Source organism: Xenopus laevis, chromosome 9_10L, assembly GCF_017654675.1.
Source record: "Xenopus laevis strain J_2021 chromosome 9_10L, Xenopus_laevis_v10.1, whole genome shotgun sequence".
Classification (NCBI taxonomy): domain Eukaryota; kingdom Metazoa; phylum Chordata; class Amphibia; order Anura; family Pipidae; genus Xenopus; species Xenopus laevis.
This window is the reverse complement of record NC_054387.1, coordinates 81,389,501-81,414,452: the sequence shown is the minus strand read 5'-3', so window position 1 is coordinate 81,414,452 and position 24,952 is coordinate 81,389,501. Positions and strand designations below refer to the sequence as shown.

Below are 24,952 nucleotides of genomic sequence, written 5' to 3'. Positions count from 1 at the left end.
CAGGAGTGACTTTTTGCTTCCCTCGGCTACTTTGAGGATGCTTTATAAGTTTTCTGTTTGCTTACTGGCCTGAGTGGATCCATTTGAATAAATACCCCTGTTTTTAGTATATTCTGGCTTGCTTAAAGTGTGGGGTATAAACAGCAGGACTCTGTGCTTTATACTGTTAGCCTTATATACTTTTTTTCTATTATTATGTTTTTTTAAATATATTACTATAGTAAGAAAAATACCTTAATAAATACCTATTCTGTATCTATGTTAAACTACATAGTGTGACTTCACCGTTTCAATTTACTTTTATTATGGGCCTAGTTGTGCAAGTTAATAAGCTTCCTATTATTATTATTATTATTATTATCATCAGGGGCTTGTTTTGCAGTTATAAATCCTATTTTGTCTTCTTAAAGATTTTGTTAACAAGGGGGTCTAACCAAACCATTAGAGAAAGCACAGAGACATTGCAAAGGAAGAAATTTAGATTGGAAAATTTGGCTAGGTATTTCTGTTGGTGATGAATATAGGATTAAAGCTACTCGAGAAGCAAATTTTTATCAAAGCAGTATTAAAAGTTTTTTTCTATACCTGTAATGCTGTATTATGGTGCTAATTAAGGGTCTAGCTGAATATCTGATAAGATTACTTTTAGCTTAAAAGTTAACTGTTTGGGAAGTTACTTTAAAACTTGGTTGCGGTTTGTGGTATCAATAGAGGGACGCCACTAGTGCATTGTGATTGGCCAAAAATTGATAAATGACCACTCACAACCCACTAGCGATGCCCACCCCATCCCTTCCCTCTAGTGAGATCACAGACCTTATTTAAGGAAATGCTGGGAATCAATCCAGCAATTTCAGCTCTTAAAGTTACCAGGAGTGACTTTTTGCTTCCCTCGGCTACTTTGAGGATGCTTTATAAGTTTTCTGTTTGCTTACTGGCCTGAGTGGATCCATTTGAATAAATACCCCTGTTTTTAGTATATTCTGGCTTGCTTAAAGTGTGGGGTATAAACAGCAGGACTCTGTGCTTTATACTGTTAGCCTTATATACTTTTTTCTATTTTATGTTTTTTTAAATATATTACTATATTAAGAAAAATACCTTAATAAATACCTATTCTGTATCTATGTTAAACTACATAGTGTGACTTCACCGTTTCAATTTACTTTTATTATGGGTATAGTTGTGCAAGTTAATAAGCTTCCTATTATTATTATTATCAGGGGCTTGTTTTGCAGTTATAAATCCTATTTTGTCTTCTTAAAGATTTTGTTAACAAGGGGGTCTAACCAAACCATTAGAGAAAGCACAGAGACATTGCAAAGGAAGAAATTTAGATTGGAAAATTTGGCTAGGTCTTTCTGTTGGTGATGAATATAGGATTAAAGCTACATTAAAAATGGGACTCGAGAAGCCAATTTTTATCAAAGCAGTATTAAAAGTTTTTTTCTATACCTTTAATGCTGCATTATGGTGCTAATTAAGGGTCTAGCTGAATATCTGATTAAATTACTTTTAGCTTAAAAGTTAACTGTTTGGGAAGTTACTTTAAAACTTGGTTGCGGTTTGTGGTATCAATAGAGGGACGCCACTAGTGCATTGTGATTGGCCAAAAATTGATAAATGACCACTCACAACCCACTAGCGATGCCCACCCCCATCCCTTCCCTCTAGTGAGATCACAGACCTTATTTAAGGAAATGCTGGGAATCAATCCAGCAATTTCAGCTCTTAAAGTTACCAGGAGTGACTTTTTGCTTCCCCTGGCTTCTTTGAAGATGCTTTATAAGTTTTCTGTTTGCTTACTGGCCTGAGTGGATCCATTTGAATGAATACCCCTGTTTTTAGTATATTTTGGCTTGCTTAAAGTGTGGGGTATAAACAGCAGGACTCTGTGCATTATACTGTAAGCCTTATATACTTTTTCTATTTTTGTGTTTTTTTTTAAATATATTGCTATATTAAGAAAAATACCTTAATAAATACCTATTCTGTATCTATGTTAAACTACATAGTGTGACTTCCCTGTTTCAATTTAATTTATTATGGATCTATTTGTGCAAGTTAGCAAGCTTCCTATTATTATAATTATTATTATCAGGGGCTTTTTTTGCAGTTATAAATCTCATTTTGTCTTCTTAAAGATTTTGTTAACAAGGGGGTCTAACCAAACCATTAGAGATCACAGACCTAGTTAAAGGAAATGCTGGGAATCAATCCAGCAATTTCAGCTCTTAAAGTTACCAGGAGTGACTTTTTGCTTCCCCTGGCTTCTTTGAAGATGCTTTATAAGTTTTCTGTTTGCTTACTGGCCTGAGTGGATCCATTTGAATGAATACCCCTGTTTTTTGTATATTCTGGTTTGCTTAAATTGTGGGGTATAAGCACCAGGACTGTGTGCATTATACTTTTAGCCTTATATACTTTTTCTATTTTTGTGCTTTTTTAAATATTTTACTATATTAAGAAAACAACCTTAATAAATATTGATTCTGTATCTATGTTAAATTACATACAGTGCCTTCACTGTTTTAATTTAATTTATTATTGGTCTAGTTGGGCAAGTTAATAAGCTTCCTATTATTATCAGGGGCTTGTTTTACACTTATAAATCCCATTTTGTCTTATTTAAGAGTTTGGTAACTAACCAAACTATTAGAGAAAGTACAGAGGCTACATTGGATAGTAGAGATAAAACCATAACTGGGAAAAGGAGGAAAAGGTTTTTTTTTTTCTTTTTTTAAACCTAAAACAAAATAAAAAAATAGCCCCCGGCTACCTTGGTCTTACTTACCTTATCCACAGTGCTACAAACCTGCACCAAATTAGTCAGTTGGTATGTGTGTTGAGAAGCCAGCTGTGGAAAAGAAAGGAGTTGAGGTTCAGGTTTTTATAATTTACATCAGATGTTATATAGATAATAGAAAAATCTATAGCTATTATCTTTATTGCCTGCAATGAATAGTCGAGATGGGTGGCCAGGATTGGGTTCAACTACAGTTATTATTCCTTTTTCCAAGGCGTGTAGAATCTAAGCCTCTGATACACAAGTACCAGTGTGCATGAACTAGTAGATTCTAAGTTTATTTATGGAGTGCCACATCTTGGCTGGCAACCAGAGTGGTAATGCAAAGTAACAATTACAAAAGTCACTCATAGACAAATGTCCATAAATAGTAACAACTCCCATTGGTTGTTGGAGGAATGACATACTTACCCAATATCACTGGATGGAGAATAGGTGGGAAAAGCCAGCTTTTAGCAGATATCATGGAGGAATGGCTGCATAGCTTATGGTGGTCACTTGATAGGAACTGAAAAAAAATTATATTCTGGTCTTAATCATATTCTCTATGCAATTTTGTCACAGACATTCACAGACTATATACAGTTCAGCATAGGCATTACAAATATATCTTGAGCAATCACAATACATATACAGTAAAAAAAAAAACAGTCTGTATCCCTGATTAATGGTCTTTGCACTGGGAATATCTAGGCAGGGGGTACCTCTGCGAGCTCAAGTGTTGGGTTGGCATCTAACCATGAGGCCCAAATATTATCGAATTTTGTAGGAGAGCCTCGAGCTACATATGTTAGTTTTATAAGTGGTAAGGTTTTCTTCACCAGTGTTATCCAGTCTAACAATTTCGGTGACTCAGAACTCATGCATTTAATGGCAATTATTTTTTTCGCATAAAACAGGATTGCTCTCATTAGTTTCCTTGAATTAGACCGGGGAAGGAGATCCTCAACTACTCCCAGGAGACACACTTCTGGAGACTTAACCCTTGGCAAAGCCAACTGCTCAGACCAGTATCTGCTGATGTGCAGACATTACCACACCATATGCTCAAAGCCCGCGTTTTCAGCTTGACATTTTGGGCACTCAGCATTGGACGATCTCCCCATAATTTTCAGCTTAAGTGGAGTAATATACACTTGGTGGAAGAATTTAAATTGTATGGATCTATCCCTAGTGGCAATTAGAAAATCATATATATGATCAGTCACTTCTTCCCATTGTTCCTCCCCAAGCGCAGGAACCACCTTAATCCATTTAAGTTTTGCTTTGGCAAAGGGGGTAGGTGTAGTTGGAGGCAGCAATTTATATAGCTGAGAGAGCAACTTTTCAGTCTTGGGCTCCCAGAGCCTATCCTCCCATATGGTTGTGCCCATTTCCAGTTTGAGGGAACAAAATTGTGACTGAAAGGCATGGCGTAACTGCAGAAACCTAAAAAAACTGTAAACTATGGTTTCCTATTTTTTTTTCAGCACTTCAAATTGGGGGAAAATTCCATCTGCTGTTAGATCAGATAATCATTTTACTCCTATCTGGGACCAGTTATAGAAGTCAGGAAGATCAAGGAACTGCTGGAGATTAGAGTTCCTCCAAATGGGCATATGCGGGAAGGTAGTATTACTGACCCTTGACTTCTGTTTCATTACTATATCCCATACTTTGATAGGGGTGCTAAGTACCTCCGGTAAAACTGGCATGTCTTTCATGGACCTATATGGCGCGTTACGTAGGGCCTCTAGTGATCCCATAATATTTCCGTGTAAGGCTGTTAGAGGATTATCAGGGTCTGGGTTGAACCAATTACGCACATATGTTAATTGTCCCGCAAAATAATAGTGTTGCATATTAGGTAAAGCCAGCCCACCCGTTTGATACGAGACTGTTAGAGTGTCCCATCCGACTCGAGGGGATTTATTTGCCCAGACAAATGATCTTATTTCACTATTAAGTTTAGTAAAGAAGCGGTTTGTCAACATTATCAGAGCATTTTGGAGTGGGTAAAGGAATTTCGGGAGGTAAATCATTTTAAATAAGTTGATTCTGCCCCAAACCATTAACGGGAGCTTCATCCAGTGCATAGCATCATTCTTAAATTTGGCAACGATGGGGTCTAGATTGATCTCGCAAAACTTGGATGTATCTCTGGTAATCTCTATGCCTAGGTATCTGAATTGGGAAACCCAGTTGAGGCCGTTTCTAGTATCCCCCTCTCTCAAATCTGCTAGGGAAAATAAATTGCTCTTTTGTCAGTTTACTCTGTGAATAAATTTACCTTTGTGCGAATTTAATATCGTTTTTGAGAACCCGAACACTTCCGAGAGTGGAAGAAGTTTTGCGAATTTTATAGTTAGGGCCAGTGCGCAGTGAATGTAATAAAACTTCTTACTGAAAAAGTTGTTATGTTTGCTCCAAAAGATAACGACACCTTCAAGCACTTCTTCAAAGTGGACAATGCGCAAATAAAATTTGCAATGCGCAATTAAAATTCGCAATGTAATAACAGTTTAAGGAAGAGTAGTAAATTGGAAATTAGACTTTTTATTCTTATTTCTGCTAATTGTTTTGCGCTTTGTGACTTTTATTACATTCCCCCACAGGTATGAAGAATGTAAAATGAAGTAGCAGAGTGATTCAGACAACAAGATTTCTTCCACCATTAACACCATTAAGTATCATGAGTATATTTCAGACTATATTTTATATGGAATATATATATATATATATATATATATATATATATATATATATATATATATATATATATATATATATATATATAAATGACCAATCAGAGTTCATTAGCTATGCCTACCCCCTCCCCTGTGGTGATACCACAGAACACAAGAGAGTCTACTGATAGCAGTGATTGCTCAGTGGGAAATACAGGGAGGCAGTCAATAGAGCTCAAAAGAATTGTGTTTTAGCACAGGAATATTTTCTACAATTAATTCTTAAAATTAATATTCTTAACTAAACTATTAATTGTAGAAATAAAATGTTAGCCTAAGTCAAACCTTTACCTTGGTGATGGCACAATTACTTGTCTAGCCAACTTGGATCTATGTAGGTGAATTCCTTGTTCATGCTGGTCTTTCTGCTTTTGTATTCTGGGAAGGGAATGTTGCTGAGCATATCAATTGGTTTCTATAAGAAATGATAAAACAACACAGTTATACAGTAATTATTACATTTTGCCAAAGTGATAGGAAACATACTAATAGCATCATTACCAAGTTGTAACTAAGGCAAGGGATGAGCCCAAAGATGGCACCCGGGGTAAGGGGTATTTAATGAAATCTGAGGACAAGGGATAATGTTACAGCCCAAACTCCAAATGGGGGAAACAATAATGATATAATGTGCCTCACCATGTTTGCTCTGACAGTGTTCACCAAGTGCCTACTCCCTGCATGGATGGCCATGCTGGGGCACATGCAGACTAAATAAGTGTACCATTGACAGGACACCTGCACATACGTCACCAGATTTCAGGTCACCTGCATGTCACCCCCACTGTGTAAGGGGAACTGTACCTCTGCACTATTTATTTTAAACCACCTGCAGTCCATATAAAAAAACATGTGTACTGCCCCTGACCATTGATGTTTTTTGACTGTCTATTAAATGTCTCACACAGAAAATTAAATCCATTTCAGAAAGGATCAGAACAAGATAGGAATTGCTTGAAAGGATAGGCAGAAATGCTACTAATCAAGTTGACTCTGAGTGCTGTGTATGTTCCGCGGGGGAGTGCTCAATGCTATTAAATTGCTGGAATCAGTTATGCACTTACAATTCTTGGTTTTAGAGGGGGCACCATGCTTCGTTCTTTTACTGTCTCCCAATTAACTGATGAAAAAAATGGGTGGTCCTGGGCATTGGCGTAGACTCCAAGGCGATGTTCTACCTTCGTCTTCAAGAGCTAGAACATAAAATAAATAGTTGTTTAAGAAATTGCAAATTAAATACTTACATAAGAAAAATTAAATAATTCATAGCTAATGCTATGAATGGCCTTTCCAGGCATCCAGATGATCAGTGTGTTGGATATTTGATCAACACTGCAGATACAGATCTGTTGAAATGCATTTTAAAGGTTAAACATTATTTTCATTTTTATATTAATTAAAGATCATCATTTCATACCCACAAACTCATCTTTAGTAACTGCCAGCATCCAGTGCTTAAAATCATGTAACACCTCAAAAGAGAACCCTCTAGATTATAATACTACTATAGCTGTGCAATCATAATGGAATGTTTAATATAAACACTGTGGGAGGTTTACAACCAAATAAAGTCAAAAGGAAAATGGCTCATTTGACACAAGCAAAAGGTTTACTTTAATGGCAGCAACCATGTCAGGAATAGGATTCAAAATAGGTCCTAGTATTTTAAGTACACTGAGGCTCAAGAAGACCCCACAAACCCACTAAACAGTGACTGTCTCTGGCATCTTACAGCAGCCCCACAGCATTAGCAAGAATACACAGATTGTCTGTCTGGGCCTGGGAGCAGCAGATTATTGAGAAGACTAGAAGGGAAAAGGCAGAGAGGAAGTGTCAGAAAAAGAAAGGAGTGCATGTAACACAAAATATGGAGGCATGACATAAGTAGAAAAGAGACCAACATACACAGAAGACAGAGGCCGAGATGAGACACCAGACATGCCAATATACTGAAAAGCAACAGTCATCATTCAGCAGAGAAATCTCCAGAACAATGCATAGTACAGCTATAAAAAAACAGCTATAATGGGAAGAAGACTTTGCTGTTAGATACAACACACCCATTTAAGACTGTTTCTGCATTATCGAGCCTCTGACCACCTCTTCTGGAGAACTATCTATATTAGCGGTCACAACTGTTCCTGCAAATTAAAGGTACCTTGAAACCATTATACTTTGTTAAAAATAAATAGTTTTTTGGTTAAAAAATCAATTCAGCAAATACAACAGCTTTTCTTTTACTAAATGTTCAATTAAAATTTCCGTGACTCTTTACTAACCTGTTGTATGAAGTCACGAAATTCAGGTGTAAGCGTTTTTGGATAATATGGCTCCGTGTTAGTGATGTTGTCCAGCTGTTCTTTAAAGGTTCCATTTGGTGAAAAGGGCAGCTTGCCAGTGGCCATTTCATAGACGACAACACCGAACGACCACCAGTCCACTGATGAGTTGTATGGAACGTCCTCCAAAACCTTGAAAAGAAGGGATTATTCATCAAACAACAAGAAATACTCAAAGAATTCTTCATATTATTCCTGCCTCCTACTCCTTAATAATGGGTTTTCTAACATTGCCATCCAAGTTTTTTTCCTGAAATAATGAGTACAGACAATTTAAGGACTGATTTATACAGATAGCTAGAGACCTAAAAGTCATAGCTTCTTAGCTAGGAAATGCAGTGGGGGGGGGCAATTGAATAGTGAGTGCTGAGCTGTGTGGGTGGTGGGTGAACCAAGCAGTAGTTTGAGGTATTTTGTGTGCAGTCTGAGCTGTGGAGTGGGGGAGAGTGATAAGCGTGGGTGTCAAGAAGCATGCAACTGTGCAAAGTAGTATTTGCATTGGGTGCCATTACTACTTTGTCCAGTCTGTGGCCTGTGAATCACTTCTCCCTGTTCTTACATGATATTTAAATAAACATGTTATCAGTTATAACTAGGATTACGGGATGCTCATAAACTAAAGTAATACCACTATGGTATACACCCTCCCCCAACCCAGCATATGAGCGAAATGCATACAGCAGCTATGGGAATAAAAAAATAATATAAAACGGTGAGTAAATTATATTACAGGTATAGGATCCCTTATCCGGAAACCCGATATCCAGAAAGCTCCGAATTACGGAATGGCTGTCTCCCATGGACTCCATTTTAGCCAAATAATCCAAATTTTTAAAAATGATTTCCTTTTTCTCTGTAATAATAAAACAGTAGCTTGTACTTGATCCCAACTAAGATATAATTAATCCTTATTGGAAGCAAAAACAGCCTATTGGGGTTATTTAATGTCTAAATGAATTTCTAGTAGACTTAAGGCATGAAGACCCAAATTACGGAAAGATCCGTTATCCGGAAAACCCCAGGTCCCGAGCATTCTGGATAACAGGTCCCATACCTGTATAATAAAAAAACAGGTCATGCCAATATCCCTTTAAAAACTATATTTCATACCTCAGGTGCCATATAGCCTGATGCTCCTTCAGTACCAAAACAAGCCTTTGCGTAAAACTTGCTAGCACAGGCAAAGCCAAAATCGGCGATCTGCACGTGTCCCTCTTCATCCAGTAAGATGTTTCTTGGCTCGAGGTCGCTGTAAAACACATATGAGTTTAGTATTAAATATAGGAAGTCAGAGAAAGTCAACTGGGAATGATAGGAGAAATGACAAGGGATCCTAATCCATTAACTGAACATGATGGAAAACAGAACATGAAATATAAGAACAGAAATTGAAGGAGAACAGAAAGATTGTGATTGAGTATGAAAAACAAGACATAAAAAAGTAACATGGGTAAGACATAACTAAGAATACAGGAATAGACACAATAAAGCAAAATGAGGCTACAGGAGCCAAGATAAAGTGTATATGCCTGTGCAATTGTGTTATCATCATCTATTTAGATGGCAGATGGCACCAGCAAGTTACACTTTGCCTTATCATAAAGTACCAATAATTTATTTGACTAATTTAAGCAACTGTACATGTAGGATGATCTGTATATTGACAGGTTTTTATTCACAATGGAGTTTGCAAGATGGGAGCTGAAATGAGCAGGATAAGACATTTTAAGGGTGTAGAAAATAGGCCCAGGAATAAAATGAAATCAAAAGAGAGGAATTTGAGCAATGTTCTTACCGATGAATAATCCCATACTTATGCAGGTACCTCAAACCCAGGACAAGTTCCGCCGAATAAAACCTTTTAAAGAAAAAAATTAAAAATCATTAGATTAAATATATATATCCTGCCTCTTATGGGGAATTCGGTGCTAGTGCGTCTACTGGCGCAAAGGAAACCTGGAGCTACCACCACGTCCAAAGAAATTTGTCACTTACTGTGCTTCCTGGCTGTTCAGATATCTGTGACGTTTGATAAGCTTGTGCAGCGTTCCACCTCTGGCATACTCCAAGATGAACAACACGAGTGACTGGTTATAAAACAATAGGTACAAAAATAGAATTGGATAGAGCAGAACAGAGGAATATCATTACCACAGACAAAGAGATATAATTTCAGATACCTATATATGCTCCTGTCAAACAGAGCAATTCAACGGAGCAGAGAAGCATGTTTACGTGTCAATTTATGTTGCTGGTGTCCATTTATTGTTACAAAAAATAAAAACACTTATAAAACTCATATTTAATGGATCCCACCCTCAACATACTACCAGCGCCCATCCTGAGTACTGCTCAGATTTGCTTGAGGTAACAGGGCTTTGCGAAATTGCAAATATATTAAATGAAATACTTTTGTTAGTGGTGTAAGTATTTGTAAGAAGTGGAAGACAAGCCCTTAGTAAACTCACTGTACTGTAGTAGTAATAATAGTAATACCTCAGTTTGGAAGATTGCATATGCCCGACTAAGAAATGGACATGTGCGACCTAACCGCAGTATTGTAGCCTCCATCTCGATATCATTGTAGTCTGTCTTCTTTTTCTTCTTTATTATCTTCACAGCGACGAGCTGGCTCTTGATGGTATAAGAAGCCAACATCACCTACAAAAGGAGCATTAAGGGAGTAATTGTTATTGAGTCCCTTGTAAGGACACAAACAAATCTGATATTATTGATGTGTTAAATGGACAAAAATGGACAACTCATAGAGATGATGTCTGAAAGTATAAACATTCTGAACCCTAAAGAGAACATCTTTCAAAAAATTCACATAAAGCTGTGCAAGTCAGGATATAGGGATATGATGGTCAAGATATAGGGTAAAATAGATTTTCTGCCTTAAAGGGATCCTGTCATCAGAAAACATGTTTTTTTTAAAACGCATCAGTTAATAGTGCTACTCCAGCAGAATTCTGCACTGAAATCCATTTCTCAAAAGAGCAAACAGATTTTTTTATATTCAATTTTGAAATCTGACATGGGGCTAGACATTTTGTCAATTTCCCAGCTGCCCCCAGTAATGTGACTTGTGCCTGCACGTTAGGAGAGAAATACTTTCTGGCAGGCTGCTATTTTTCCTTCTCAATGTAACTGAATGTGTCTCAGTGAGACATGGGTTTTTACTATTGAGTGCTGTTCTTAGATCTACCAGGCAGCTGTTATCTTGTGTTAGGGAGCTGTTATCTGGTTACCTTCCCATTGTTCTTTTGTTTGGCTGCTGGGGGGGAAAAGGGAGGGGGTGATATCACTCCAACTTGCAGTACAGCAGTAAAGAGTTATTGAAGTTTATCAGAGCACAAGTCACATGACTTGGGGCAGCTGGGAAATTGACAAAATGTCTAGCCCCATGTCAGATTTCAAAATTTAATAAAAAAAAATCTGTTTGCTCTTTTGAGAAATGGATTTCAGTGCAGAATTCTGCTGGAGCAGCACTATTAACTGATTCATTTCGAGAATTTTTTTTTTTCCCATGACAGTATCCCTTTAAGAAGCTGATTATTCACTTACCTTGCCAAAGGAGCCCTTCCCCAGCTTTTTTATGAGCTGATAGTTGTTGATATTGAAGGGCGGCGGAGTTGTGGCGTCCACTCGATACCTCTTCTGTGCTCTTGTGTCTAGAGGAATAAAAAATATCGGATTTAAATTGTATTCCATAGATATACATTAGGGGGAAGATTTAACAAGGGTGTAATTTCGAATTCGAGTTTTTTTAAGGCCAAAACTGTCAAATTCGACTAGGGAGTTATCCAAATTGGATTCAAGCTTTTTTAAATATTCAAATTAAATTTTCGAGATTTATCATACTCTGATCCTTTAAGAACTCAAATTTGACTGTTCGCCACCTGAAACCTGCCAAATTGATTTATAAGTCAATGGGAGAGGCCCAAGGATCAATTTGGTGATGTTTGCAGCCTTCCTGACAATCAAGTTTTTTTTCGGAGAAAAAACTCGAATCGAGTTTTTAAAATTCAAATTAAATTCGATTCGAGTTTTTGGGTCAATCCCATTCAACCAAGTTTAGAAAATTAGATTTTGATAATAAATTTCGAGTTCATGGGAGTTTATGGAAGTTTTGAAAAAACTTGCATGAATTTGAAAATCGACCCTTGATAAATGTGCCTCTAAGGGGTAGATTTATCAAAGTGTGATATTAGAGCTTAAACAGAAAACTCACCTATTTTCTATTCATTCCTATGGAATCTCTAGAAGCGTATTTATCAACGTTTCCATTTTAGCAGTTAAACTCCATTGCTCTAAATTAATCATTATTGCCTTGTAATTTATTAAAATATCCACATATAAAAAGCACAAACAAAAATGCTGAATAATGCTCTATAAATTTAGAAAACCTTGAAAATCTCAAAAAATTTGCATTTTCTTGACAATTACTAGCAAAAAAAATCCAAACACCTCTAAAACGCTGAATGGCTAAAAAAAGGTTCACTAAGATCAGTGCAGCTCCTATTGACTTGTCAAGAACGTCAACTGCTTTTACTTGCCAAAGTTTTATATTAATGATTTTTGTGGTTCCAATTTGTCAAAAAATAGTAATTAGAAAGTTTCTAAATAGGCCCTTATAGGCCGGGGTGCAATGAGGGTGTGACCACAAAATACATGTAGACAAATAAAAGAGTCCTCTGCACTGAACCCATTATCAATATATTTAAGACAGCGACATTTTGTGCATACTGCTACTGAAAAATGCCTTGCCCTTTAAACAAAACAGGAATTGTTTGTCCATATATTGCAATATATTTAAGCTGGCCAGAGGAGTTGAGTACAGAGGACCTCTTGTATTTGTCTATATGTATTTTGTGGTCACACCCTCATTGCACCCCACCTAATGGTTTAAAAAATTAGTGGTGAGCACAACTTTCCCTTGTGTGTTATAGTTATACAGGAGCAGTGACCAGCTCCATGTTGTAGCTCCCACCCTTCCCAGCTATAGTCAGGTGATCCCACTGGTGTCTAATAAAAGGGCAGCCAAGTATGGAGGTTTACTTTGAAAGCAGCAAGTTAAGTTGCAGGTAATACCTAGTCCCTTTGTAAAATGTATAATGAAGCAATAGAATTCTTAATGAATCAGATAAAATTGAGCATAGGACTGGCCAGATATGGGATGACTTTGACGTAGTTGGCCATCTTAAATATATTGCAATATATGGACAAACAATCCCTGTTTTGTTTAAAGGGTAAGGCATTTTTTAGTAGCAGTATGCACAAAATGTCTCTGTCTTAAATATATTGATAATGGGTTGAGTGCAGAGGACTCTTGTATTTGACTATATATATATATATATATATATATATATATATATATATATATGCACACACACACTAAGGCACTTTGTACATGTGTACATTTGGGACACTATGGAGCTGATTCAGTAACATAAGTACTATAGCACAACTTCATAACATATGCTATATAGCAACAGTACATTTACCAACAGTAACCTATCAGCAATTATTTTTGATAACTTTTTGGGACTACCCAATGCCAGAATGAATGATTAAATAATTAGCAATATGGCTTATGTTTTCTGTGCTTACCAGTTGGGGTCTCCTCTGGGCTTCTGCTTCTCGTCTTCTTTTTTTTATCCATTTGAATTCCTTTTCTGCAGATTTTCTTCTTCTTCTTCTCTTCTTCTGTAATAAAAAACTTTATTCCTGCAAAAAAATGTCGCTCTGACTCTCTAATCCACAATTTAGTCACAAAATCTCCAAGGGAAAACTCCTGGACACCCTGCTCCTAACTGGCACAAAGTCAGTTAAAATAAACTGTCACTATCCAGCTAGCTTGAGTCTGAGTGGCATGCGGCAGCCTGAGTGGCATGCGGCAGCACTATCATCAGATAGCACAGACCCTATTCTACAAATTAGGGGAAGATATAAGTGATACATTTGGCTTTATATAAAAAATGTTGCATTAGAAATGGCTGGTGATTTCTTCTATGGCAGGATTATACTGCAGCATACAGTGATCATTTGCCTGCTGGCAATCAGTCAAACTGGGAACCATCCTTGGCACTGGTGGTAGAGCATAGGAAACCTGGTATATTGTTGCGGAGAGCCTCCACCTAATGGCCTCCAAGGGATACACCAAATGTAAATAAAAATAGTAACATATAGTGGTAGTGTCATGTTACACATGCACCCTTGTTTTGTCCCATTTCCCCTTCTGTTGTCCCCTCTGAGCTCTGTCTGTTGGTTTACCCCACTTGTCCAGTAGTATATGTTGGGCTCCATTTTTAACTGCATGTGCAGTATATTGCTAGAGTGGATCATTTTATAATCTTTTTTTATCTATCTGGATGTTGTCAAGATCCTCACAGTTTTGCAATAAACTTCCCAACGATCTTCAAGGTGCCATTCTGATTGAGTCAACTGACATTCCTGAGGTTGTAAGTTATTGCTTTCTCAAGACTACTTGATAAGTTAAAGAGATCACACTTTCATTGCTTAGAAAGCAAAGTGAAGCCTTCTGAAATCAGAAGGTACTAACCTTTCTCGTGCCACACACACAGCAATGCCTAGATAACAAAAATAAGAGTTTTAATTCTCCCATTAGTTTGCTTAGAAAGTGAGGCAGAACAGGTAGCAATAAGAGTAGATTTTATGAAGATAATACTATGTAACATATGTGGGTGTATATGACTGATAGCAAAACCTAGGCTACTAAATAAAACAGACCAGTACCAGTTACCACAAATAGCAGGTAACACTACCTTTCCCAAAGTACCTCTCCTTTAGGTGATACAGATGCTTCCATGCAGCATAAATTCAGGTCAGCAAATTGGCATCTTAGTGTTGATGCTCCAGATCCAGAAATTGTTCAAATAACAGCTGGCACTGAAGGCAAATAAAGTATGAGAATCAGCTGGCATTGAAAGGGTTAAAGCATTAGGCAACACTAGTTGCAACTTTGGCTTTTAATTACTCCACATTTCTCCTGTTTATGATTATATACTCAGTGTATAAGTACCTGTACTATGTATTTGGGGTTTGCCCAGATTTATAACTGTATTAATTAATGTTGAACCAACAACAGAGACAGCACTTTCAAAGGAAAATTCATGTCAATTATGTAAGGGCAGGACACAAATATCAGTGTACCCAAGTTCCATTTATTATCCCCACTATCTGAATTGTGTTATTTGGTTATCTATCCAATATATATATATATGGTGAATAACAAGTAAGTTGCAGTAGCATCTGCTAAAATTCACAGCCCTGTGGTTTGGCAGTCAAAGTAATAAATTCCTTTAGTAGCCTGGCATAAATAAAATCTGCTAAATAAAAATGAGGAGTGCCAATATATTGGGTCAAGTGTATGTCTTCCATAAACATCACAACCAACCTGGGGTACTTTCTTGAAGAGCACTGTGCCACCGATCCATGAATGCTGATCCAGTGAGCCCTACACTTACTTTAAATGGATTCATTCTTTAGGAATTCTGTTATTTCAGTCTGTAATTTTATAGAGATTAAAATGGGTGCCATATGCAGTGTTTTTATTTGTAGCAACTTTTTCAACCACATTTAAGTTCAGTGTTTGTCTAATGCAAATGTCCCCTTCACCCAGGGGCATGTGCAGAACATGGTCAGTGAGAATTCTAGAGTAATATCTAACATATGAAGAGGAAACTGGCCATAGCATTATCAACAAGTCATAACAAGCTAAGACATTGGTAGCTATTCAGTGTTTGTATTAGGAGGAAGAGGGGGATGTAACTGTAAAGAAAAAAAAGTGATTGAAGGAAGAACATGAGAAACAAAAGCCACAGATGAAAGATTATGTGCCTTTAAAAAGAAATGGTAGAATGTGGAAGAAAAAAATGATGTAAAAATGAAGGTGACACACACTATTGGGGGCAAAAAGAGTTCATAGAAGGCAAAACTATAGAAGATGGGCAGGAAACTAGCCAAGAGACTAACTCAGAAAGATTGGATGCAGATAGACAAATGTTAAAAAGGTGTGAGATGCAATGGTTGCAAAATAAGCTCTGTGATTCACTGTGAGATAACTGGACAATTGTGGTAATCTGTACTGAGGGCTATGTGGCATTGTATTGGTGCATATCAGGTTGTGAGGCACTGTATGAATCACTGGAGTTATGTGTCATTTTGGGTGCCATGGCTGTGTGTGTCAGCGGATGGGTGTATCTCTCATATATCATCTAAATAATTTCATTAGGCTCTGGAGATTGTGTTGCTGTGCTGGGTTGCACACCATAACATACAGTGGCTGCACTGGAGTCTGTATGTCATACTGTTCACATACTGTGGGTTTACTAGATGCTGTGTGACAAAGCTTGGGTGCATTGTGTCGATGGGTATTGCTGGAAGATTGTGGCTATGCTAGGTACTGTGTCACATATCTTGGGTGCACTTGACACTTTTAGACAGCACTCAGCATTATGAGACATACTGTAGAAGTTAACATGGTTAAACTGGTACAGGTATGGGACCTATTATCCAGAATGCTCGGGACCTGGGGTTTTCCGGATAACAGATCTTTCCATAATTTGGATTCTCATACCTTAATTCTACTAGAAAATCATGTAAACATTAAATAAACCCAATAGGTTGGCTTTTCTTCCAGTAAGGATTAACTATACCTTAGTTCAAGTACAAGATACGGTTTAATTATTACAGAGAAAAAGAAAATCATTTTTAAAAAGTAGGATTATCTAATTATAATGGAGTCTATCGAAGATGGCTTTTCCATAATTCGAAGCTTTCTGGATAATGGATCCCATACCTGTAATACCAGGCACAGTATAACCTACACTGGGTGCACTGAGACACCGCTGTGTGATATATAGTGGGTGTTCTATGCACTGTAATTGGCTGGGAGTTGCATAACATACAGTAAGTGCCCTAGTGACTGTGAGAAATAACATACATGCAATTTCTTACATGTGTGACATTCCCTGGGTATATTGGGAACTGCCTGGCATACCAGGGGTGCAATGGGCACAGAAAGCCATACTGAGGGTGCACTAAAGCCTGACATACTATGGGTGCACTACTAAGCACAATCAAGCCTTATATTATTAGGACATAGGGGGTCCCACTTCTTTGCACACTTAGGCCCTATACTAGCTGTACATCAAACAGTCCCCTGTGACTTACAGGATAAATCTGAATATTTTATTAGGGTGCTGGAACTATATAATTATTTTTTGATTCTCAGAGGGAAATGACAAAATGAAATTTAGTGGGAAGGGGGTGAAAATGACAGACATAATAAGAGAAGAAATAAAGGGAGGGTTTGGAAGCAGAATGACATATGGAAAGGAAAGTAGAAATATAGAAATGAGTCAAGAGGTAGGGTAATGGAGAGTGAGCATAAAGAGTTGGAATAGGCAATGAGGTAAAGAAAGACAATGGGAGAATGAGAAGTGAAAACAAACTAGAACAGCATAAGGGAGCAGACATTATTAAGAAAAATATAATAGGATAAAATAATAACAGAGGAAGAAAAATCGTTCTTTGAAGCATAGTATAATGGAAAAATATATATAAGAACGTATTACATATGAAGCATAGGTTATGTGAAAGAAATGTGACTTTTGTGATGAATGAAGTAGACAATTGGACAAGGGCAATGCATTTGCTGGTTATTTTCCCACAGGGGATTAAACAATATCATAAGCCAAAGAAATATAGTCATCATGAGCAGAACTGGTACATGGGTAGACATCTGGTTAAAGGACAGTGCCCAAAGATGATCAGTCGCTTTGCTTGAATAAGTCAAATAACATGTCTACCCTTGAAATAAAAGAGAAGGAGATTAGAGCAACTAAGAAATGGGATTCTTTGATTATTGAGATGGAAATGGACAATACAGCAGAAAAATACGATTTTTTACTATGGATTTTAGCTTCTTCAGATTTTTAGAATTGAATCCAAGCAGAAATTTTAACAATCAGTAAAAAGGTTCCCTTGAGTATTTCATATATCTAATATATACAGTACATGATATCTAAGGTATAACATACCCAGTCAACTCTATTCTTCAAACCCAGCTATAATGTCACAAATTCTACTACATTACTATGAATAGCTATTTCTTAGCCATATTAATAGCCAACAAAATGTTCTTCAGCATATTGTTCTATATGTTCACTCCGTATCTCCTCACTGAACTGTTGGTTTCACCCATGTAGTCAAACATGTTGAAGAAACAATTAAATGAATCTGACAATTGTTGTCAGAAGCAACTTATTCATAGCCTAGATATTCATATTATGGCAAGGCATTTGTTCAGGATATCACTTCTGTTCCATTTCCAACTGACAGCATTGTTTATTTCAAATATTTTATATATATTTTTTGTCAAGAAAATAGGCTGATTAAAATTACAAATGCATTGCTGGAGACATATTGCCCCTTTAAGCAATGTACTATCAACAAACGTTTCAGCTGCTGTGAATACTGTTTGTTAGACTTCAGCTGAAACCCTGTCTCTTGCAAAGGCTGTAAAGGTTGTTCCTGCCTGTATTGCTATAAATGTTGCTACAAAATACCCTGCTCATTATATACAGTAACACGTTAGCAGGTAGAAGTTGTTAATATACATGGTGGTGTATTTTGTAATTAGGCATAAAATACACAACTTGCACATTTTGAATTCATGGGAAAATGAATTAAGCCCTCTATACTTTGAAAAGTATGTGCTCATGAGACCCAGTTCTGTAGAACAAGAGTTCATTTAGCATGCATCATCTTTCCAGAAGGAAATACTGGGTATAAAAGTACATACAAGGCTTTATGTAAGTATATATAAAGTTATGTATTTTGGACATAGACATTTGTATACCAGCTATTACGATTATTATCCTTTATTAAAATAGCACTAGCATATTCTGCAGCACTTTCAAAAAGAGTATACATCATTCCCTGCCCCAGTGGAGCACACAGTCCAATTCTATCAGCAACCTGCCTGTCTGTTTTTGGAGAGTAAGTGCAGGAAAAACCTACAAACTCCATGCAGATAGCACCCTGGCTAGAATCGAACCCAGTGCTTCAGAGCTTCAAGGCAGCACTGATAACCATTGCACCAATAAGCTAGTTTCTCAAACTGTAGGGCTGACCCTCTAAGGCAATAGCTGGGGGCCCACATGAGATTTAGAGGTGAATTCTATTTCACTGTCCTAGGCGTGCCACAGTCTTAATAAGACTGAAAACCAGCTGGTCACATTATGTCGGCTAAGCATATAAGAAGGGAGTAACCACAACCAAGAGTTTTCTACTGTGGAAAAGGCCAATGCTACCGTCCCTACCCAGTTTAAAGCACCAAATGAAGGTCCCTCTTTTTAAACTGGCGGTGTGACAACCTCAAAAACTGTGACAATAGTGTCAGACTGGCATAGCCAGGCCCACCAGAAAACACATGCCAAGATCCCCCCACCACTGCTGTCAGCAATTACCAGCAGTTACTTCCCCACCCCACAGGCCGGCAGGGCCGACCCATTTTTCTCCCAGTCAAGGCACACTCCTCCTACCCCACAACAAACACAAGGACGATGCGGCTAATGGCGGAGCTCACCCGTAGTACGCCGGCTCCTGTTGAGTCGCAGCTCTCGCGATACATCTGGCTCCTTCTAGCCGGCTTCACACATACTTCAGTGGTATCGCTACGGAGCGCCGATCAAAGCAGTCACGGAGTCAGGCGTTTGAATATCAAATTGTTGGCTTTATTAAGCGCATTAAAAGTACAGTGGAGGGGGATTACAACTAACTAACTTAGTTGTAATCCCCCTCCACTGTACTTTTAATGTGCTTAATAAAGCCAACAATTTGATATTCAAACGCCTGACTCCGTAACTGCTTTGATCGGCGCTCCGTAGCGATACCACTGAAGTATGTGTGAACACTCCTCCTACCCCCATGGAAAACTCCACTGTGCATCTCCACGCAACTACCTATTGTACTGAAAACATTTGGCGCTATCCCCAATTCATCGCCCACCAGCCCCTTCGTACCTTGAACTTCCTCCTAGTCCTCCTAAAAACTTGTGCCTGCTGGTCCTGGCGGGAGGCAGGCCTGGGTTAGTAGGACCCATGAGGGTTGGGCCCACCAGCCCTCTCCGACCCTGTTTCCAGTTCCCTGGCAGCCCAGTCCAACCCTGTGTAGCAATAACAAATACAACAAGATGTTCAGCAACAAACTAGATTGTTAACAATAAATCAGTTATTTGTAGGCTCCCGCATAGAGTCATCTTGCTCATATTGTGGCAAATGCAACTTAGGGTATACCTGCAATTACACTGAATAACTGGGGGAAAATGCTGCATTGTGGGTGAAATTGCATTTTCTAAAAATGGCACTCTGCGTGTTGAACTGTGTTTGTAAGTGATCTTTGTTACCAAGGTTTCTGTTATTTCACGAGACCCACTCATTAAGTGACAAATTAATAAGTTGATATCTAGGCTTCATTGGATACTGCGGGGATCTGAGAGCTTTTTCATTCATTGTAATTACCAGCTTTCTGGTGCGAAGAGCTAATACTCTGAGATGAATTACCAGACCTTGCCATGTAGCTTTTATTCAAATCTCAATGCTTATTATCTGAACCTGTAGCATAGCGTTTCTCTAAATATAATCAAAGACCTATTAATAGATACCCAAGTAAACAAGATGTCTTAAAACTCCTTGACAATGTTATACACCATGACTCATCAACCAGGACTTAATTAGTCTTGCCTTTTGTAACCAGGGGAGAGAGCAGCATGCAAAAGAACTGTGGCCGATATACAGTATATATACATGTATATAAATATATATATCCCTCTGCCTCTTATCATATTTGAAATGGGAGTCCTTGACTTCAGCAGCAAAAAAGTATTCATCCTTGAGGCTACAGTCTTATTGTACATTTTTAGTGCTTATCTTTTTGCTCAGGGCTTCTCCTGTCACTCACTCATTCACTCACTGCCTAGTTGCTAGGGTAAACTGGACCATCACAATCTTATTGCTGATAAGGGCTTCCCCTGTTCATCTTTAGGTCACTCTTTAAATCACTGCCTGGTGTAAATTGCACCCTCACATACAGAAAACTGCTGGAATTCCAGACAGAAGGGCTGCCTTACAAAAACTAAAAACTCAATGAGTGTGTTTAGGCACAAGTATATTTAATGAATGGCAACTAGTGTGTCTATTTTTGCATGGCCATACTCAGTAAAACGTTACATACATTTTGAGATTCAGCAATTTGTTTTATACACTGGAATAAACTGTTTCACCCTACATGCGAATTGCACCTGGTAACAAAGATTCAGACAGGTGATTCAACAGCACTGAAGACTCCCAACCTATAGCGCAGCAGGGGAGTAACTGCAGAGCACTGGGCCCCACAGAAAACTGTTTGGAAGGGTCAGGCCCCCCTGTTCCTGCACCCCCGCAGGGACTGCCTCCTCCATAGTTACGCCCCTGTGGAGCAGAATGGCATTCCACTGCTCAAAACTATTGAAATCATGTTTGACATTGAAAATTATTATTTCTCTCTCAGGAAATTGTTGATAAATAGCTAAATTGATTGAACTGCTGGGAACTGTTCTATATTCCCAGTGTGATCTGTAATAAATCTGCCTTATGCTTTAATAGTTTTTTAAGGGGCTTGGCTATGTTTAATTTGAAATATATAATTATCCAAATGTACCATACTTTTAAAATCCATTAATATATTTGGTAGATAGTCTTAAATCCAATCACTTTACATATATTGTATATTTTTATGAAATGGTCATAAATCGAGTATCCCTTAATGATTGTATTCAAAACTTTGCCATTTCCAATAAAATATATTTTAATTTAAACATACAATAGATTATAGTTTAGAGTTTCTGTGTTCCATATAATCCACAAAACAGCAAGGTATAAAAGGTGTTAAATTAGGAAATGAATACCTAGCATGTTTATTAACACAGTCTCTGGCTACATACAGTATTCTTGCTTCACTGCTGTGTAGAGTTGCCATTTGGCTGGTAAAATGTATGTTCGGTGCCAATAGTTTTAATAAGGAAGAAAGCTAAGACAGCAGAAATGAAAAAAATAGTGGAAACCCAAACAGTGGTGGTCCATACTTTCTTGCAAGTAGGCTAAATCGAGAGCCTTCAAGTATTTTTTTTGTAGAAGTTGCTGCCATCTTTATCTTGCAAGCGTACTGCAGCACATGGAATGAAACCTATAAGGAGAAACACATTTAAGCAAGGTGCAAAATTATCTACAGTATAATATATAAAGACATATATACTGTACAGTAAATGACTAGAAACTGTAGATTATATAGGATAATAACTGTAGACTAGAAACTGTAGATTATATAGGATAATGTATCCCCTACAAAAATGTAAGAGGCTATTCCAAGACACCGAGGAGTTCTGTGACAATAAAAAATCACAACACTGAAGTCATGGTGCTTTTATAAAGGTCAAAGAATAGTGATGTGACCTGCAAGAGTCCCTTTAGTAGGAGATATATTACCCTATAGTGCCCATTTATAGTGAACCCTTGTTAATGTGCCAACTGCTATAGTGGCAGGCAGCAAAATGGACATGGTGGCAAAGCAACAAATGGACTATCAGTGCTGCTGTGGACACAAAAGCATACAGTTAAAGCAATGCTCTTAGCAAGGCATGTAACTCTTCCTTTAAAGAAGAACTAAAATCCCCTTTAGGCAAAAGTCCCCACTGGCCTTCCTCCCTGCCTCCCCCCTACACAGTGCAACAGCAGTTTATTTATACCCTCTAGGAATACTTCTGCACCTGCAGAAGAGTGCAACAGAGCTCCCAGGCACATCTTCGTCGCTTCGGTATCCTTCGTGAAGTGAGCAGCGTATCGACGCATGAGCAGTTGGAGCAATCTTCCGATTTGTTACAACTGCGCATGTGCTGAAAGAGACAGAAATTGCAGAAGGTAAGAAAGATTACCGAAGTGCCGGAAGATGGTGCCCGTGAGCGCCGCTGTGCTCTTCTGCATGTGTGGGTCAGTATTCCTAGAGGGGACAAATAATCTGCTGTAGCACTGTGCAGGGGGGAGGCAGGGAGTGGGGCCAGTGGGGAGTTTTGCCTAAAGGGGGGTTTAGTTCTCCTTTAAGTTATAAACTGTGCATTCTAAAGAATAAACTCTCTGTTTATGAGGATCTGCTTGTAGTATGGATCATTGTACATTTTTCATTCTGCGCATGATATAGTGGAAAATGTATCTCTTTGTAATGCTGTGCCAAAATACCTTTAGTATTAACTGGTCACACAGCTGTTTCATACAGAGAGGACTTTTAATAATTATACCCTTAGTGGAAAATAAATTGGAGGTTTGTACAGATTTGCAGATTAATGAAGGAACAATGTGGCTTGGTGCTTGTACAAGTTTCACAAATGCTTTTATTAGAACAGAACTGGGATACCTAGGCCACTGAGTCCCCCCCCCCTCCATGCCTGCCCTCCTGTTACAAGTTCACGGCTCAAGGGCTCTGTACTATACAGACTTAAGGCACCGGGGTCAGCTTGTGTTGAATACTAGACTCTACTTATCCTAGTCCCTCTTCCACTGGGCACCTGTCTGGGCAATATACTGCCAGAGTACTGGTCCCTTCCTTACTCCTTGTTGAATCCTAAACTACTCCGCACTAGCCTGACTCTCACCACCCACAGTAACTGGCGTCACTCACTTCTGTCTTCTTATCAGCCAAAGGGGAAGCAGCACACTGTTCTCTCCCATATATAGCCTCTCTTTCTTTCTCTCAAGGAACATCCCAAGTGCCACAGAGGAGAACCTGTTCTAGAACCTCCTCAGGAGAATAGTCTCTGTAACAATGGCATCTAGTGACTGGAACCAAAATAACACCATATACACAAATAAACTATTTCTTCTCCTTACGCCTTCATGTTTAAGTATATTAGAAGCCATGGAGGAATTCCTTGCATATAAAAAGCTTGAGACTGATCATATTTTCTTATTCTCCACAAAGTCTACTGACTCCTTTGTTTTATATAGACCTAGATCTAAAAAAAAAAAAAAAGTTCTTAATTACCAAGTCCTGCAAAAGTCATCCCATCAGGCAACACTCTTCTCCTGTTTTTACCTTTTCCCATAGAGATTTAGTATGGTAATGCAGTTAGTGCCTCATAAGTTAGTGTCTTTAATGCATAGAATCTAAAGGCCATGGCTCACCATGCATTTTTGTCCAAACACATAAGGTACAGGTGGTTTTAGACACTTTTCTACTGGCTGATTTCTGCCTGCTGAGAAACATCGTGTGCTGTAGCCTTATATTTTATCAGTAAAAGGTTGGCACCTGGCTGTTATTTGACTGGCATTTGACATCAGCTAGAGCCAGGGCCAGTATTACAAATTAATGGCAATGAAGCTTCCGGTAAATTTGTTGTTACCCATCATCTCCTCCCCTCTTTAAAGTTATTTGCTGGTAAAACTTCCCTTTTAAAAACCTTCTCTCCCACAGCTTACATATCCACAATATGCCCATTTTTCTGCCCCTGATGTCATATTTCTGTCCATTTCCTGGCCTGTAACATCACCAGCCCACCCATTTCCATCATTCGGCAGGGCCTCCTAATTCAGGTCAGAAAAAATTATTCAGAAAAGTGGAAACCTTACCAGGTGCGAACTATTGTAAATAATACAAAGACATATCAAATGTTGAAACTGAGACATTTCATTGTTTTCTGAAAATATATATGCTCATTTTAAATTTGATAACTGCAACATGCTTTTAAAAAGTTGGGACGGGGTATGTCTAATATAGGATTTAAGCTGCTCAACAACCTCCTTTGTTATATTTTTTGTTTTATAATGTGAAAAATATTTTTAATAGGTGGCAGGTCGGCCTCCCGCATAATTAGCTTTTGATAATTATGGTTGCATTAAGAAGATTAAGAGGGCTATAAAGCTTCAAAAAAAGTCTCCCATTTGTGCCCTTCTAGCTCTCCAATATGAACTTAATTATGACGGAAAAGCATTCTGTAGTTAGTGCCCCAGTGCTGCCCCTATCAA

The 24,952-nt window shown here is 38.0% G+C and overlaps 1 protein-coding gene and 1 long non-coding RNA gene across 2 annotated transcripts; both read right to left on the bottom strand.

Moving 5' to 3' along the window:
- Positions 1–1,230: 1,230 nt before the first annotated feature.
- On the bottom strand, positions 1,231–7,999 carry LOC121398181. Its single transcript, XR_005964157.1, has 5 exons — positions 7,812–7,999; positions 6,597–6,725; positions 5,824–5,947; positions 3,218–3,314; positions 1,231–2,857 (listed from the first exon to the last, which is right to left on the bottom strand). It is a non-coding gene; the product is annotated as an uncharacterized LOC121398181 (long non-coding RNA).
- Positions 8,000–8,073: 74 nt separating this feature from the next.
- LOC121397965 (putative protein kinase C delta type homolog) lies at positions 8,074–16,362 on the bottom strand. The gene is made up of 7 exons (XM_041576286.1): positions 13,485–16,362; positions 11,439–11,545; positions 10,368–10,532; positions 9,867–9,958; positions 9,667–9,729; positions 8,982–9,120; positions 8,074–8,121 (listed from the first exon to the last, which is right to left on the bottom strand). Exons 1-7 carry the CDS (start codon positions 13,534–13,536, stop codon positions 8,074–8,076), a joined length of 666 nt encoding a protein of 221 aa, XP_041432220.1. The 5' UTR covers positions 13,537–16,362.
- Positions 16,363–24,952: the final 8,590 nt, after the last annotated feature.

Excerpts from the sequence above, each read along its gene's own strand:
- LOC121397965 (XM_041576286.1), bottom strand. The coding sequence starts at position 13,536 with ATGGATAAAAAAAAGAAGACGAGAAGCAGAAGCCCAGAGGAGACCCCA. Across the intron at positions 9,121-9,666 it reads AAGTATGGGATTATTCATCG|CGACCTCGAGCCAAGAAACA; the intron begins GTAAGAACATTG and ends TGTGTTTTACAG. Across the intron at positions 8,122-8,981 it reads CAGGCTATATGGCACCTGAG|GAAAAAAACTTGGATGGCAA; the intron begins GTATGAAATATA and ends TCATTATTTCAG.